Source organism: Nuphar pumila, chromosome 13 (assembly GCF_984573655.1).
Source record: "Nuphar pumila chromosome 13, dmNupPumi1.hap1.1, whole genome shotgun sequence".
NCBI lineage: Eukaryota > Viridiplantae > Streptophyta > Magnoliopsida > Nymphaeales > Nymphaeaceae > Nuphar > Nuphar pumila.
The window spans coordinates 17,236,412-17,252,572 of NC_143261.1; the positions used below are offsets into that span (position 1 = coordinate 17,236,412).

The window sequence follows — 16,161 nt, forward strand, 5'->3', positions numbered from 1 at the left end:
GCAAATAACTTTTTTTATTAGGAGTCAAGATTCCTCTGGATACCTTGATGAGTTCATTTTTCCTCCACCAGAATATGTCATCAAGGAGAACACGGATAAGAATTAGGTTATTTCATTTGTTCATGTCAAGAAACCAGAATTTATTTTGTGGGTGAAAAAAGATCGGGCTTTAGTTGCATATGTTATCTCCACTTTATCGCAAGAGGTATTCATTGGGGTACCCAGATGATTGCCCAACTTTACAGTTTTGGACTAGGTTAGTTCATACTATTCTCAGATATTTGAGTCCAAGGTCATGTTTCTGAAAAAAAATTCAAAATTTGAACAAAGGTTCCATGACCATTATGGAATACCTCAATAAGATGAAAAATATCATTGATCAGCTTGCCATGGTTGGTTACGAGGTTTCAGATAATGATACGGTTAAAAAACTCTCAGTGGTCTTAGCCCTAATTGCCATGTTTTTTTCACTACTTTGTAGTATTCAGATATGCTCCCTACATTTGAGAATTTGAAGGCCTAACCGTTACATTATGAGATAACTCAGTGCTGATACAGGGTACCTCTCATAAACCTCAGAAAGTTTTGGTTACTAATGTATCACGTGGTCGTAGAAGATAAAGATATTTTAGAGGAGGCAGGGGACGAGGTATACTTCTTACACCTAATATTTTCCCTAGTATTGTTGCATAAGGGCAACGTCCTATCCTTACCTGTTTCATATACAAGAAACTGGGGCATGTTAAGGCAAATTATTGGTTCAAAGATGATCTTAAGTATAATCAAGGAACAACACATGCACAATATAAAAACCAAGACAAAGGTCAATCTGGAGGTTAGAGTAGCGGTGAAAGTTTGTTTGCTATAGACAAACAACTATTAATTGTAGCTCCTGCAAGATTTAATCTGAAGTAGAATGAGTAAGGAGTGTGGTATCTTGATTTTGGAGCTGCCAACCACACCACAGGTAATGAGGGTAAGTTCTCAACTTTGATTCCTTATCATGGCAAAGATAGTATTGTTACCGGGGTTTAAACTCGTCATCCTATCATGCACACTAAAGATGTATCAATTCCCTTGTCTAAATCTAATTCTTTGAGTCTTTTTAATGTCTTCTTTGTTTCTAACATCAAGAAAAATCTTATTTTTGCCATCTTTGCATGAAGCAGATATTCGCTGAGAGAAAAAGATTGGGAAATATGTATGTCTTCAATGAAGATCCTGCGTTCAAGACTGTTGGTTCTGTTTCGAAGCCTAGTCCAAATTTATCGACTCCATCTATTTTATTCAGTTTTCTAGTTTAAATAAAAACAATCTTTGGCATCGTCGTCTTGGTCATTGTAGTCAGGGTTTCATTGAAAGATTGGCTTCTAATAAACTCATTCTTGAGTCTAGCCTAGATAGTGAGTTTGTGAATGTCATATGTTCAAGTTGTCAAGTTTCAATGAGTCATGTGTTTCTATTTAATTCTTTGAATGAAAGAGCTTTGAAACCTTTTGAAGTTGTGCATTTTGATGTACGGAGACCAATACCTAAAGCTTTTTCATTTGGTAGTCGTTACTATATTTCTTTTATTGATAACTTCTCTCATTATACATGGATATATTTCATAAAGTATAAACACGAAGTTTAACATGGTCAAAAATCAGTTTTCTATGTCTATTCTAAATTTTTAGTGTTATAATATATGTGAGTACTCTTCAAAGAAATTCATTACTTATCTTAAAAATAATGGGATCAACATAAGAGTATCTTGTCCTTGTAGACCTCAACAGAATGGCTTGTTGAAATGAAGCACTATCATATTGTTGAAAGTGCCTTAGCTATGTTATATGCTAGTAGAACTTTATATCTTTTGATAGAGGGATTTCACGCGGTTGTTTACATTATAAATATGTTGCCCATGAAGATCAAAAATTACAAATCTCCTTATTATGTTTTGTTTGAGAAGCACCCTGGCTATGATTCTTTATGAGCCTATGGATGTGTTTGCTATGTTCACATAAATAAGTCCTTGAGAGATAAATTTAGACCTAGAGCTTATGTTTGTAAATTTGTTGGCTATGCTGATAGTTATAAAAGCTTGAGGTGCTATGATGTCAAAAATAAGTGTCTATGAATTTTCAGAAATGTGTTATTGGATGAAAGTTCTTTTGAGTGTGATTTTGGTGCAGAACAGGTTCAAAAGGAAAAAAGGAATAATTTCGAGTACTATCAACCATGGTTAAGTGAAGAGTTATTTTTAGCACCCATTGATGATATTTCACCACAAGGAGGTGTCTCAAACAATCTTGAACAACAAAGGGAAATCCCTTTTACTGTTGAAAAAAGTGCAACTATAGATAGGAGATATAAAGGTCGGGTTTACACTCGAAGAGGCAAAGAGACAACCAATGAAGATGTCGAACAACAAATCCAAAATGTAAGCAATGATGAAAATGCAGTCAACCAACATGATGAAATTGTTCCACAACTAGAGTTTAGAAGGTTAAATAGGGTTAAACATCCTATTGAGAGATGGATAAGTTATGAAAACTTCAACACAAATTATCAAGTTTTCCCCATGCAAATAGAGAAGTAGAACCAATTTCGCATTTTCAAGCTATTAGAAATAAGAATGGGTTGAAGCCAAACATGGGAAATAGTTAAAAGGCCTTAAGATAAAAATATTACGGGATCAAAATGGGTTTATAAGATTAAATATAAACCTAATGGTTGTTAAATTGTAATACCAATTCAATGTAATTGTATATATATATATATATATTTATTTCTTGTAATAGTCAGAAGGGTAGTTTAGCCTTTTTGCGCATATCCATTTTTGGATATGTTGTAATTTCTTTTTATTTTTTACTTTTATTTTTTTTCTTTTTCTTTTTTTTTCCTTTTTTTAATCTAGGTTAGTGTGTACCTTGGGGGGCCCAACATCTAGCAGAGGAGCCCCTCCAAGGTCTCCACCTCTATATAAATGGGGGTCCTCCCTTTGTATTTAATTTATGGCTTTGGGTCAAAGCCCAAGTGTTCAATAAAGATTATATTCTTTCTTTTAGTGCATTTGTGAGATTGATTGGTTTGTACCTTTGTGCACAAGTGTTCTAAGTGTTCTTATTGTGCATGTGTGCACTTGTCCTTCATCAAAAATATTGGGTCTTGATTATATTATCTTGTTGAAGATACTTTCACATGGTATCAGAGCGAGGTTGAAGAAAGAAGATCGTGTGGATTCTCACTTTTTATTGGTAACTCAAAAAACGTGTCCTCAAATTTTTGGCGATTGGCGTGGATTCTCTTATTCATCCAATATTTTAGAAGCCTCTTTTGTCAAGAAAAATATAAAACTCTATTGTGGTACACACCTTTTTCCCTTGTTTCTCCTCTCTAATGGGTGAAAAAGACTCATTTCTCTCTCGATTTCAAACTTAATGGCTCCAATTATAACGTTTGGGCCAGAAGCATGAAGGCTCATATTAAAGGAAAAGGGCTTTGGGATTATGTCCAAGGCTCGATTCTGGAACCAGAGCCTAAAATCACTTTGACGGAGAGAGGAGAAATAAGGATCCTTGAAGGAGAAGAAAGAGCCAAGGCGCTTGAAGATTATAGTAAGAAGCATGAAGAATGGGAGGTGAAGAACTTTAAAATCCTCTCATGGATTTTCTCATCCGTTGAGACAAGAATTAATGCCAACATTATAAAGTTCAAAAAAGCTTCTCAAGCGTGAGAATACCTTGAAAAAATGTATACTTCAAGGGATTTGTCCCACAAATATTGCTTTCAAAAAAGAGCCTTGACCCTTCAACAAAATGAAATAACTATTAGAGAGTATTTCGCGGAGTTGTCTTCCATTTGGGATGAGCTTGCCATGCTTGAGCCCAAATGGAGCGGAGAAACTATTGAGCTTAGGCATAAACAATTAGAGGAAGATCGTTTTTTTAATTTCTTGAATGGGTTTAGGCCCGAATTCGAATAAATTCGGTATTCTCTTTTATCCGCCTTCACTTCATGAAATTACTAAAGTAAGTGGGGAAGAGACTCGTACGAGTATAAGCAAGAATAACCCGAGTGTTCTAGCAATACCCTCCAATAATGAAGAAAATGAAGGTGTTAATGTCGTCTCAAAACTGGGGAGCAACATAAGGACCTACAAGCCTCCCCACTTCAAGAATCAAAACCAAAGTTCAAGTAGTCAAGGTGGAAAGAGGGATTATAGCAAGCTTGTGTGCCACTTTTGTAAGGAACCGGGGCATATCAAGCCTATTTGCTCAAAGTGGAAGAAGTTGCTAGCTATGGTTACCACATTCCAACCTCAAAAGGAAGAGTGCTCGTCATCTTCTAATTGAGCTCTCACTACAACAAATTGTGAATGCACTTCAACCTCCTCTAAGGGGGCTATTTCTGGAGCCGCTATGTCAACATCTTCTCCTCTCGGTAAGACCTCGTGGCTTTTAGATTCGGGTGCTTCATTTCACATTTCCCCAAGTATTAGTTCTTTTTCAAAATATTCAAACAGTCTTTCTCTATCCTTTGTTTCAACCGCGGATGGAACATCTCTTGAAGTAAAATGAATTGAAAATTTTGAAAAACAAGGGTTCTTTATTCCAAAAATTAGATTTATACCCAAATTAAACTTAAATTTGCTTTCGATTTCTCAACTCTCGGATCATGGGTGTGATATAAAATTTTCATCTAACAAATGTTGGATACAGTATCGCCAATCCGGGAGGTTGATTGGGGAAGGCTCTAGGAAAGACGATCTTTACTATGTCGATTCTCTTCAAATTCTAAAGAACCCATTTTGTAATGTTATCCAATAAAAGGATATTAATGTATGGCACAAGAAACTTGGACATCCAAATGTTGTAAAAAAAATTCATTTACCTTTTGTTAAAAATCTATGTAAAAGTGATTTCACTTGTAACGATTGTACTCTTGGGTAAATGAAAAAATTACCTTTTGGTCAAAAATCTATGTTTACAAGACCTTTTGAAATTGTACATTCAGATGTATGGGACCAACACCTATTTTATCAAAAAGGGGTTTTACATATTATGTCATTTTTGTTGACGACTACACGAGATATTGTTTGATATTTTTTCTTAAGCACAAATATGAAGTTTTTTTGACTTTTAAAACCTATCATATGATGATTAAAATTCAATTTAATGGAAATCTAAAAATTTTTAGAATTGACTCTGGTGGAGAATACCTTTCAAGTGAATTAAAAAATTATCTTGAAAGTCATGATATTCTCCACCAAAGATCCTGTCCAAAAACCCCTCAACAAAATGGATTAGCCGAAAGAAAGCATAGACACATAATAGGGACAACTCGAGCTCTACTTATTTCTCAAAACATCCCAAAAGGTTTTTGGGCTGAAGCTGCCTTAGCGTCTGTCTATCTGATAAATCGGCTACCTTCTAAAATTTGAACAATATCTCGCCTTTTAAAATGTTGTATACCAAAGAACCCGACTATAGTCAGTTGAGAATTTTCGGTTGCAAATGCTTTGCCCTTATTGACAAGAACTACAAGCTTTCACCGAAAGCCATTGCCTGTGCCTTTCTTGCATATTCCGAAACGCAAAAAGGGTTTTAATGTTATGATATAAAAAATGATAAGTTATATGTTTCCAGAAATGTGAGTTTTTTGGAAAATGTTAGCGGTTTTGAGAGAAGTGGACCTTATAAAGAAAACATGGATTACTCATTTTTATTTGAGTTGTTAGCACAAGATGATGATGAACTCACTCATAATGATGCTAATGATAAAGAAGATGAATAAAATATTTCCTTCCATCCACCTATCTTCCAACCTAGTGATGAAGGGGCATCGAGAGATCCTGTAACTGTAATGAAACAAGGTACAATGAAACAATAGTGAAACAAACACAATGCCAACAAAAGGTTTTAATAAACTCACTTAAGGTTGGTCACTAATGGACCAAATACAATCTCAAAAGAGATAAAGATACCAAACAGTACAAGAGGCATACAAGCCTATAAGATGGAAAAAAACTCTAGAGAAAACCCTCAAATGCTTCTAAAAGCATTGAGGAATAACAAGAGAGTGAGGCTCTATTTATAGAGCCCCACTCCAACACATGGGAGGCAGTCCAGCTCTTTGGACTGCCTTCCAACAGTCATTATTATGACTGTTGGGTGGTAGTCCAACGTCTAGTTGGACTGCCTCCCAACGGTCATATTTTGACTGTTGTGCCCAACAGTCATAAATATGACTGTTGGGCAGTTTATTACCCTTATCGGGTATTTGAATACAATTTTATTTTTAACACTCCTCAAACTTATGGTGAAATCACCGAAAGTTTGCTAAGAAGATACAAAAATTGAGGCAGTGGAAGAGCTTTGGTGAAGAAGTCTGCAATTTGAAATTCGGACTGGACATATGGCAATGTAATAGTCTCCTTCAAATATTATTCGCGAACATAGTGACAATCCATCTCAATGTGTTTTGTTCGCTCGTGAAATGTGTGATTGTTGGCTATATAGATGGCACTTTTATTATCACAACATAGCTTTGAAGGTTCTAAGACATCAACGCCCATATCGGAAAGTAGTGCTCTCATCCAGACAACTTTAGTGGTTGTGGTAGTCATTGCCCTGTAGTCAACTTCCGTAGAGGATAAAGACACTTTCTGTTGTTTTTTGCATCGCCAAGAAATGAGAGAATCACCTAAAAACACACAAAAGCCAGTAGTTAAGTGACGATTATTAGGATCTCCTCCCCAGTTAGAATTAGTATAAGAAATAAGACTTAAAGATGAGGAAGAGGATAAGAATAGTCCTTTAGATATAGTTTTCTTGATGTATCGAACTATTTTTAATACTGCACTCATGTGGATGATTGTGAACGCATGTTGAAATTGACTTGCAGAATGTACGACATGCACAATATCTGGCCTTGTAATGGACAGTTTCATCAACGATCCAATAAGTTGTCGATAAGGGGTTGGATCATCTAATAATACTCCATCTTCAGCTCGCATTTTCACATTTATTACTTCAGGAGTATCAGCATATTTTGTGTCAGTAATTCCTGAACACTCAACAATATCAGCCGCAAACTTGATTTGAGATAAAATGTATCCTCTTGGTGAGTAGGTTACTTCAATTCCTAAAAAGTATCTCAAAAAACCAAGATCAGTCATATCAAAGGATTTTTTAAGCAAAATTTTAATATCTTCAATTTCCTTTTGATCATTCTCTGTGATGATCATATCATCAACATACAAAAGAAGAATGATGAATGAGGTACCTGTAGATCTCACAAAAAGCGCAGTGTCAGTGTAACAAGTTTTAATATCGTACTACTGAACCGATCATACCATGCTTTAGGGGCTTGTTTAAGCTCGTATAGGGCTTTTTGAAGACAAAGGACCATGCCTTATTCAATAGACAGACCAGGGGGAGGATCCATGTATACTTCTTTATTTAAGTTCTCATTCAAGAATTCATTAACATCTAACTGATATATCGGTTATTTTCGAATGGATGCTATAGCAACTAGAGTTCTAACTGTAGTCATACGAGCTACTGAGGCAAAGGTCTCTTCATAATCTATACCATATTCTTGAGAATATCCTTTTGCAACAAGTCTTGCTTTATATCTCTCAAGAGACCCGTCACTTTTTGTTTTAATTTTAAACACCCATCTACACCCTATTGTCTTTTTTTCGATAGGAAGAGGTTGAATTGCCCAAGTGTGAGCCTTGTGTAATGCATCTAATTCAATTTTCATTGCTTTAACCCATTCGTTTATATTTTTGGCCTCGTTATAATTGGATGGTTCATGATAGGAATGAATGGCTAAAAGACATGCCCTGTAGTTTGGTAAGAAGGATTCGTATGAGACAAACCTACTTGGAGGCCTATGTGTTCGTTCTGACCTTCTAACACTAGTTTCTTCAGTATTTGTTAGTTGATTATATCTGTCAAGGGCACATGGATGCTCCCCAGTATTTCGTCTAGAGTATTGAAGAAGATCTTGAGATTGTTCACTACTTGAGTCATTAATAGACTCGAAGGTTTCAATATTATTACTAATACCTTTCTAGAAAATGACAATGGATTTGATTTTGGAATATCTATTCGTAGTTATGATCTAATCAGATGCAGATTGGGTAGGTGATCCAGACGAAAGAAAGTCAATTTCAAGATATTGTGTATTTATTGGACGTAATCTAGTTTCATGGTCAAGCCGAAAACAAAGGGTTGTAGCTCGATCCAGCACTGAAGCTGAATACCGGGCCATGGCAGTAACCCCTTCAAATAAGGGTGTCAATGGGTCAGATTTGGTTTGAACTTAGGTGGAACCAAACTCAGACCTAATTTTAAATGACGGTATCGGGTCCAATCGAACCCACCATAAGGAAAACCATACCCGGATCCTATAAGGATTACATGAACCAGACCCAGTCCATACCTAATAAAATAATAAATTTTATCTTTTTTAGATTTAAAATTTGTGTATCTTAGTCGGGACTCGGGTCGGGCTTGGGTCTGGTATGAAAATTCACAAACCATACCTGGATCCATATATTAATCGGACCCTTCAGGTTTGACTCGGATTCTAATTGAACCTTCTTACTTATCACCAAACCCTAACCCTATAGGGTTTGGTACGGGTCGGATTCGAGTCAAACCCGGCCCATTGACACCTCTAGCTTCAGAGTTGACGTGGATACGAAATTTGCTACATTAACTGGATGAGACAATCCCTAGATCAGTTTTATTTTGTGACATTCAGAATGCCATAAAAAATTCATTGAATCTTGCGCATCATGAAAAAACTAAGCATATAGAGATTGATCAACACTTCAGCAGAAGTAAAATTGAAAACGGAGAACTTGAAGAAAGATTCATTGGTTCAAAAAATCAAATGACAAATCTCTTTACAAAGGTCTTGACAAAGCAAGACCTACAAATGTCCAACTTGAGGGAGGCTATCAAGAGATAATGTCAGCTGCATCTGGATATTGGATCCAGACCCAGATCCAGTGTGAATAGAAGATCACGTTATGTGCCACTTTCCTACTTTGTATACTTTCCTTATTATTGTTGTTTCCTGTGTATTTTAGTTTTCTTAATAAATAAGGAAATAGCTGTTGTGTAAAGAAAGGATTCTATGTTGTCTTGTATAAATAAGGGCATCATATCACATGGTTCCTCATTGGGAATCAGTTCAACAGTAACCTCTCCTTTTCTCTTCTTACTTCTTGAGACTGTTCTGGACATCAAAAGGTGCCATATTTATTAATTTTTTTCCTATTCTTGATTTGCACAAATCAAGATTTTGGATTGTGTAGCTGCACATTCTGTACATGCATATGTCTGTGCATGTCTGCATAGGATCTCAGCCTTTTTAGCAACAATGGACTCCTCATGAAAGACATTCTTGATCTCCCTAAAAGCTTCTCTTATCTTGGGCAATGAGAGTTTATGGTCACTTTTTAATTTTGGCACTTTCTTGTGATGCTTTTTTGCTTTGGATCCTTCTACAGGGTTTTTCTTCCTTTAATCTTTCTTTACTGAGGCCTTGAATATTATTTTCTATAAAAGATTGGGGAACTTAGGTTGCAAGGGTAGCAGTGGAGGAAGAGGAGGGTGGAACTTGGTAGGAAGCTTCATTTCCATGGTGAAGATGCTAGGGACATTCAGAAAGCTTCTTGGGGCAAGTCAGATTCTTATTACTGGATGAGAATTGATTTGGCAGAGTTATAGTGGAGGCCCTTGACTTTCTGATCATCATATTTTAATTTGACATTTGGTAATTTCTTACATGAGCTTGAGGGAAACAAAGTTAGAGGGCCTACTAGATTGGTAGGGTTCTCTGACAACCTTCTTGTAGTGTGGCCAGAAACTAATCAGAAAAGCTTGCAAGATGGCCAAAGTTTATGGCTGCATCATTTTTTTTTGTTAAGGTGTTTGTCAAGGGATGGTTGGAGCTGGCTCAAAAACTCTCTGCTTAGCAATACCACGTCTAATTAATCATCTTTGGCACTGCCAGGTAGGTGGTGTGTTGTGTTTCCTAGTACCGATAGGTTGGAGGTTGGGTTCCAGACTGACCTGGATCTGAATTCTTGGATTGGGAAAAAGGAGAATAAGATCCAACTATAAAAAAGATTGGGTTTGGGATAATAATCAGAATGAGGTGCGTCAGTGATCTTAGAAAGTGATGCTATAGTGGAGTATTAAAGATGCTCCATCAAGAATCCCTTTCTTCAAGGCTTAGCATAGGGGTAGATTTGTTGAGTTGTGTGTTTGTTGTATTATCACTTAATGTTTCACTAAGAAAATTACCATATTAGTTCATTCATTGAACAAAACTGGGGATTCTATCTTCTATTTGTGCATTCGAGTTAGAAGATCACATTATGCAGCCTTTACCTTCTCCTTTTGTCGTACAAGTTATTTGTTAATAAGATATCCTTATGTCCAATCTACAAAGCATGCAGTTTTACTTGAGTTTGTCAAACTCTAGCATTCTCGTCTTGTGAACCACTCTTTTTGCTTGAGCTGGTTTTCTGCTGTTGATTGAAGTGTACCTGTTGGTTATGGATGTCAGTAATTCTTCAGTTAGCAGCTTTTTATTTTGTTTAAAAATCACAGGTAGATGCACTATATATTTCTTGCAAAATCTTCACAACAAAGAGGATGACTAAGATCATCCTTCTCTTGCATATCTTGAAATTTGTATGACAGACACTGAACCCATCTTATGTTGACAGGACACTTCCTGCAGGGTACATGGAACTTGGTGAGTCAGCAGCAGAGGGGGCAGCCAGAGAAACATTGGAGGAAGCATGTGCTGAAGTGGAAGTGGTTTCACCATTTGCCCAACTAGATATTCCTCTTATTGGCCAAGTAGGAAATGCAAAATTTTTTGGTGAAAACTGCCTTTGCTTTGTTGATCTGCTAAAAATGCTTCACTACTTTTGGTGTGATATGCAGTACAGAGCTACATCATCTTCCACGCTAAATTGAAGAAACCACATTTTTCTCCAGGCCCGGAATCTTTGGAATGTGCATTATTTAATCTCAATGATATACCATATGATTCACTCGCTTTCTCTTCGGTTTATGTTACACTGAAAATGGTAAAGTGCTGGCTATGGATGAGCTTATCTTATTTTATATATTCAGTTGCTACTGAATTATTTTTCTTATTATGGTTTTTCATTACACCAACTTTTATCTGTTCTTATCCAGTGAATTTTCTGATATAGTTTGTTCTATTATTCTATTTCCTAGATCTCATTGACCTGCCAATCAGGTTGGATCACTTGGGCCGGTCAGGTCCATGTCACCTAGCTATCTGGTCCAGTCCCATTGAAGCTTGGCACCAAAATTAGTTGCATTTTGTTGTGTGCTACAGTCATTTGATTGATTCAGTCTGCATGCTGGGCTGCTTGCATCAACTGCATGCATCGGCTCGATGTCAAGTTAGTGAACTTTAAGTTGAAAGGCACGAATATCCAATGTCTCAAACTTAAGTGCAGTTCCCCAAATAGTTAATGTGCCTCCATTGCCTGTGTGAATATCATTTTCCATTGTGATATGTTGGAACATCATTCTTGATGTTGAGTCATTTGTCCTTCCTAAATAATTCTTTTGTTGCAGTATGCTGATGATGTCAAGAATGGAAAACTCAAGTATCATTATTGTACCATAAATAAGAGGTAAAGTTTGTTCATTCCTATTGTTTGTATCCTTTTGTCTTTGGCTAGTTTTTTAAAATTTAAACCATTGCTGTGTCTTGCGCCTAAGCACAAGCCTCTATATTTTCGCTGATGTCAAGGCTGCTTTTTCATGCAATTGTTTCTGTACTGAGGAAATCTACTTTGCTTATGTAATTCTGGAAGTGTAAGAATTGTAAGATATTTGAGTCTGCTAAATCCCTTTTTATCTTCTGAAGTGTTAAAAATCTTGGGGCTTAGCTTGGGAATAAGGGTTTTGGAGTTCATTCAGTGGTTAATAAACATGGGATATCCACTTTGAGATTTTTGGGGCTTCTTGAGCTGCTGATGGCTTCCTTTGGGTTTGATTGGTTAACGTATGGCCCAAAGAGTCGTATGTCACATTGATAGGATTTCTTTATGTTGCTGTTTATTTCATAACTTTCTGTGTTGCAAATGATGCTCTTTGGTGGTTGATTCTGGTTGCCCTAGGATATCTCATTGTACTTCAGCAAAGAAGGAAAAGATTTGTGTATTGCTTGTAGAAGCTGTTGTCCTGTTTTATCTTTTTGAGTGTGTTGAAATCATTATATTAGAAAGATCATTTTTTTGGTAATTCATTTAGTGATGTGTTTCTATGATCAATGTGGTTATCAGGCCAGGTGCAAGTCCATCTGATACGCAAAGTTTTGCAGTCTGCAATCATTTGTGCATGTGAAATATTTTTGCTGCTCGTATTGCAGTGGATGTACGAGAGAGAATGATCAGTTCTGAAATCTGCTCTCATTATGGGACCTGTTGGATGAGTGGCTTGTAGGCTTACAGCGAGGAAATATTGGAAGGTTTTCTTATAGTTTTGTGGCACAGTTTAGGTGGCTCTTACAGGTATTTGGTGGCTCTCACGGGAACATTATCATTTAGCATTCTTTTTGTTCTGCAAGTGCTTACCACTTTAGCATGAGAATCACTCTATTGTTGCAGTGTACTGGTTTTCATGTAATCATCAAGGATATGGCTTAACTTTCTTTGGTATAAATGTTTAGAGATGTCTTCCTGCTTGGCAAATATGCTGGGTGACAAAGAAGTCTCTTTGCCACTCTTTTGGATTGAGGAAAAAAAGAGAAAAAAGTATCATTAGGCTTTGATTCATCCAGCAGGAATTGGTATTGTGGGTCCTATCTCTGTTTATTGCGAGTTTCTTTCCTGTTGCCTCCCTCCCGCAAGCAAAGACTAGTCAGGAGGTTTTTTTGCATGCGTCTGCGGGAACCAATGGCCAGTTGAATTGTTGAGCTGCACATCTAGTATAATCTAGTAGTTACTTCTACATAACAGTGTAGAGTGCAGATGATCTTATCTAAAGCAGTCACTAAGCTCGTTATTTGGTCATTCTACTTGCATAAGCAACCATATATATGCGGGTCCAATGGACATCCTTTGCCACAAATTCTGTTTAGTCATTGAACTCGTTATTTGCTGATCCTACTTGCATAATCCATATACGTTGACAATCATCCAAAAACATCCTTTTCCGCATAAATTGACTTTAATATTTACTTTCTCATCAGCTATTTCCATGTAATTTCTTGCCCAGATGAATGTACCTTCTTGTTCTTTATATCAACAGTTGCTACTATTACTACTTTTTTAGTGAATTCCATTTGAAATTTCTCACCTCATGTGTATAGACAAATACTATGAAGTTCTTTCTGATAGTATGTCCAGGTTAGTGACAACGTAATAATGAAGGCTCCCTTGTTAATTAACGTGCCTTTGAAAGAACAAAAAATTTGAACTCCTTTATCCTAAATTTGAATTGTCAAGCATGTGTTTGCTGTGGAATAAAAGGATGGGTCCGTCACTTTATTTGGAAACTAAAAGGCTTCATCTCTGTCTCAGGGGCACACAGTTTGGGGTCCTTGCGTACAGAACATGACACGACACACTGACACCACATGACACGCTTGTCATACTATTTTGACATATTTTAATATTTTTTAAAAGATTTATATTTTATTATTAGTAAATATGTTGTATTTATTATACCTATTAAAATTATATCATCTTCTAAAACAAACGGATAGATTTAGGGCCATTATTTTACAATTCTGAGGTTTGATAGAGATGTACCTAGTGCTAACTGCTAGTCAATAACGTGTCTACAACTATGTAGGCACAAGCAATTGTTAAAACCCTTCTTTTTTTTTTAAGGCAGGCTGGGGAAACCTCCAAGACTCGAAGACCTAACCATCCAGCTATTTCATTGACTCCCTACTTCGTTAAAATGCTTGTTAGCCGTATAATGAAACATCAAATCACTTGACTCAAAGACATTAAACCACTCAAGTAGAAATAACAATTGTTGAACAAATGATGAGCTCATTATAGCAGCTTATAATATGTTGGGATCATAATTTTTTCAACTTCGTGCTTGTTGGATGAATGAAAGGTTTTCAAGATCAATCCATCATGGTTTTTCTTTCATGAGAGATCATGTATGAAGATGTGAGATGAGCCAGCAATAGACAGCTTAACACCTTTGACTAGAAAAGACATGGTAAAATAGCGAGCACAGGACAGGTGGGATCATCGAACTAGAAGGACGACAGATGAGGTGCAATCACATTGCACACTTTTAGCGTGCTGCTGCACCTGATCTGCCCTCCATCTTCTGTTGGACCCCACAGATGACAGGCTATATCATGGAGAAGGAGGGCGGTCAGGTGCAGTGGCACACACAAAATGTGCAATGTGATCTCCCCTCGATTAGAAGAGGGTTCTTTGACTAGGGAGGCAGAAGGTGTATGTAACCAAGGCATCACACTGGTGCCACAAAATTATGCACAAAAGACTTCTTAGCAGAAGCCATTACGACATTGACATACAGTGTGTTAGAACACTAGGTCGTGATATCCGAGCATAGGCCTGATATCAGGTTTGCCATTCTTGGGAGATCCTATTGAGCTCAGTCTGTTCAATTGCTGCAAGATTGGCCTTTGCATATCGCTATCGTATGTATTTTCTTCTTTCTCTTTTTATGGCATCTCACATGAGTAGTGCCTCTTCCCTTCGTCTGTTGCCTGCTCCTACTAATCTTCAGTATTTTTTGAGTACGATAATTATCTGTTATGAGAATCACAAATTACACAATTTTCGCTTTCATATGACCTGTACAGATTTATCGATGGATCTAAGCCATGTCCTCCTAGGACTAAGACTGCTGTTGATGGGAAGTCTGAAGGGCCAAGTTCAGATTATGTCGTTTGGATTAGGCAAGACCAGCTTTATTAAGCTGGATTATCTCGTCTTTGTCTGTGAGTGTGCATGCCCAAGGGGTGGGCCTTAAGTCTTCATATAATGTGTGGAACACTCTTAAGAGATATCTATGCTGCTCACTCTCGCTCGCGTATTATGCAACTCAAAGAGCAACTTCAAACTCTTAAGAAAAGGTCTCGTTCTATTGAAGAATATATTTAAAAGGCAAAGATGATTGCACATCAACTTGCCTTAGCTTTGAAACCGACGAGTGATGAAGATATGATTTTACATCTTCTTCGGGTCTTCCTGCTGAATATTCAGCCTTCAAGACCACAATCACTACTAGAAAAGGTTCGATTACTTTAACCAAACTTAGTGGATTATTTTTGTCTCACCAAGACTCTGAACCAGTGGCAGAGCCAGGGGTGGGCATGGGTGGGCGGTCGCCCACCCCAGAATTAGAAACCGAAAAAAAAAAATCTAAGAAGTGCCAGTATAATATCAGTAATAGTTTTTTGCACATTATCCACTAATTCTGTTACTTTACCTTATATTTTTACGTACCTTTGCTTAAACGAGTCTTTAATTAGCCCATAAATGAATTGATTCCCCCTAGTTCGGATTCAGACCTAAATTCACACTGGTCTGGACTGTAGTCCGACCTGTATGCAGCCCTAGACTCTCTCTTTCGCTCTCTATATGTCTCTCTCCCTCTGCCGCCAAGGCCGAAATAGAACAGGAGAAGACGGCCATCTCTCTCTGAAACCGATGGCCTGCACCATCGATTTCCAGTGTCTAGATGAATTGCTGGGAGGCCAGAACAGCAACAAGCGGAAGAGGTCGACTGCCGACGACGGTGGTCAGCCCCTCGCCATGGAGATCGACAACCACCCATCTTCGAAGAGGGTGGCCCTCCCTTCCGCCGAGGACTCGGAAAGACCCACCTTCGGCAAGCCCACCTACGATGGAGTCATCGCCGGGAACTTCTGGCATTGTCCCTGAGACCCGAGGTCTGCCCACCCAACGAAAAACTTTTGGCTCCGCCACTGCTCTGAACATGGCATGCCGGCGGTTAATCTAGTTCAGCAACAGGGGAATAATGTGTTGTCAAGGCAGTTCAATAGTGGTGGTCAAGAAAGCACACAGTTCAGCCAGAATAGGGGGCACCGGCGTGGCCGTGGACAGCAACAATATAGCCGTAGTGATAAATAGAAGAG

The 16,161-nt window shown here is 37.5% G+C and overlaps 1 protein-coding gene across 1 annotated transcript in view; it reads left to right on the forward strand.

The window, feature by feature from the left end:
• The window catches only part of LOC149817947 (nudix hydrolase 23, chloroplastic-like), a 30,031-nt gene extending 17,277 nt beyond the window's left edge, over positions 1-12,754 (forward strand). The window contains exons 4-7 of the mRNA XM_089984596.1: positions 10,742-10,877; positions 10,970-11,110; positions 11,634-11,692; positions 12,347-12,754. Coding sequence (XP_089840722.1) covers positions 10,742-10,877; positions 10,970-11,110; positions 11,634-11,692; positions 12,347-12,407 — 397 coding nt within the window. The 3' untranslated portion in view covers positions 12,408-12,754. The remainder of the gene's footprint in view (positions 1-10,741; positions 10,878-10,969; positions 11,111-11,633; positions 11,693-12,346) is intronic.
• Positions 12,755-16,161: the final 3,407 nt, after the last annotated feature.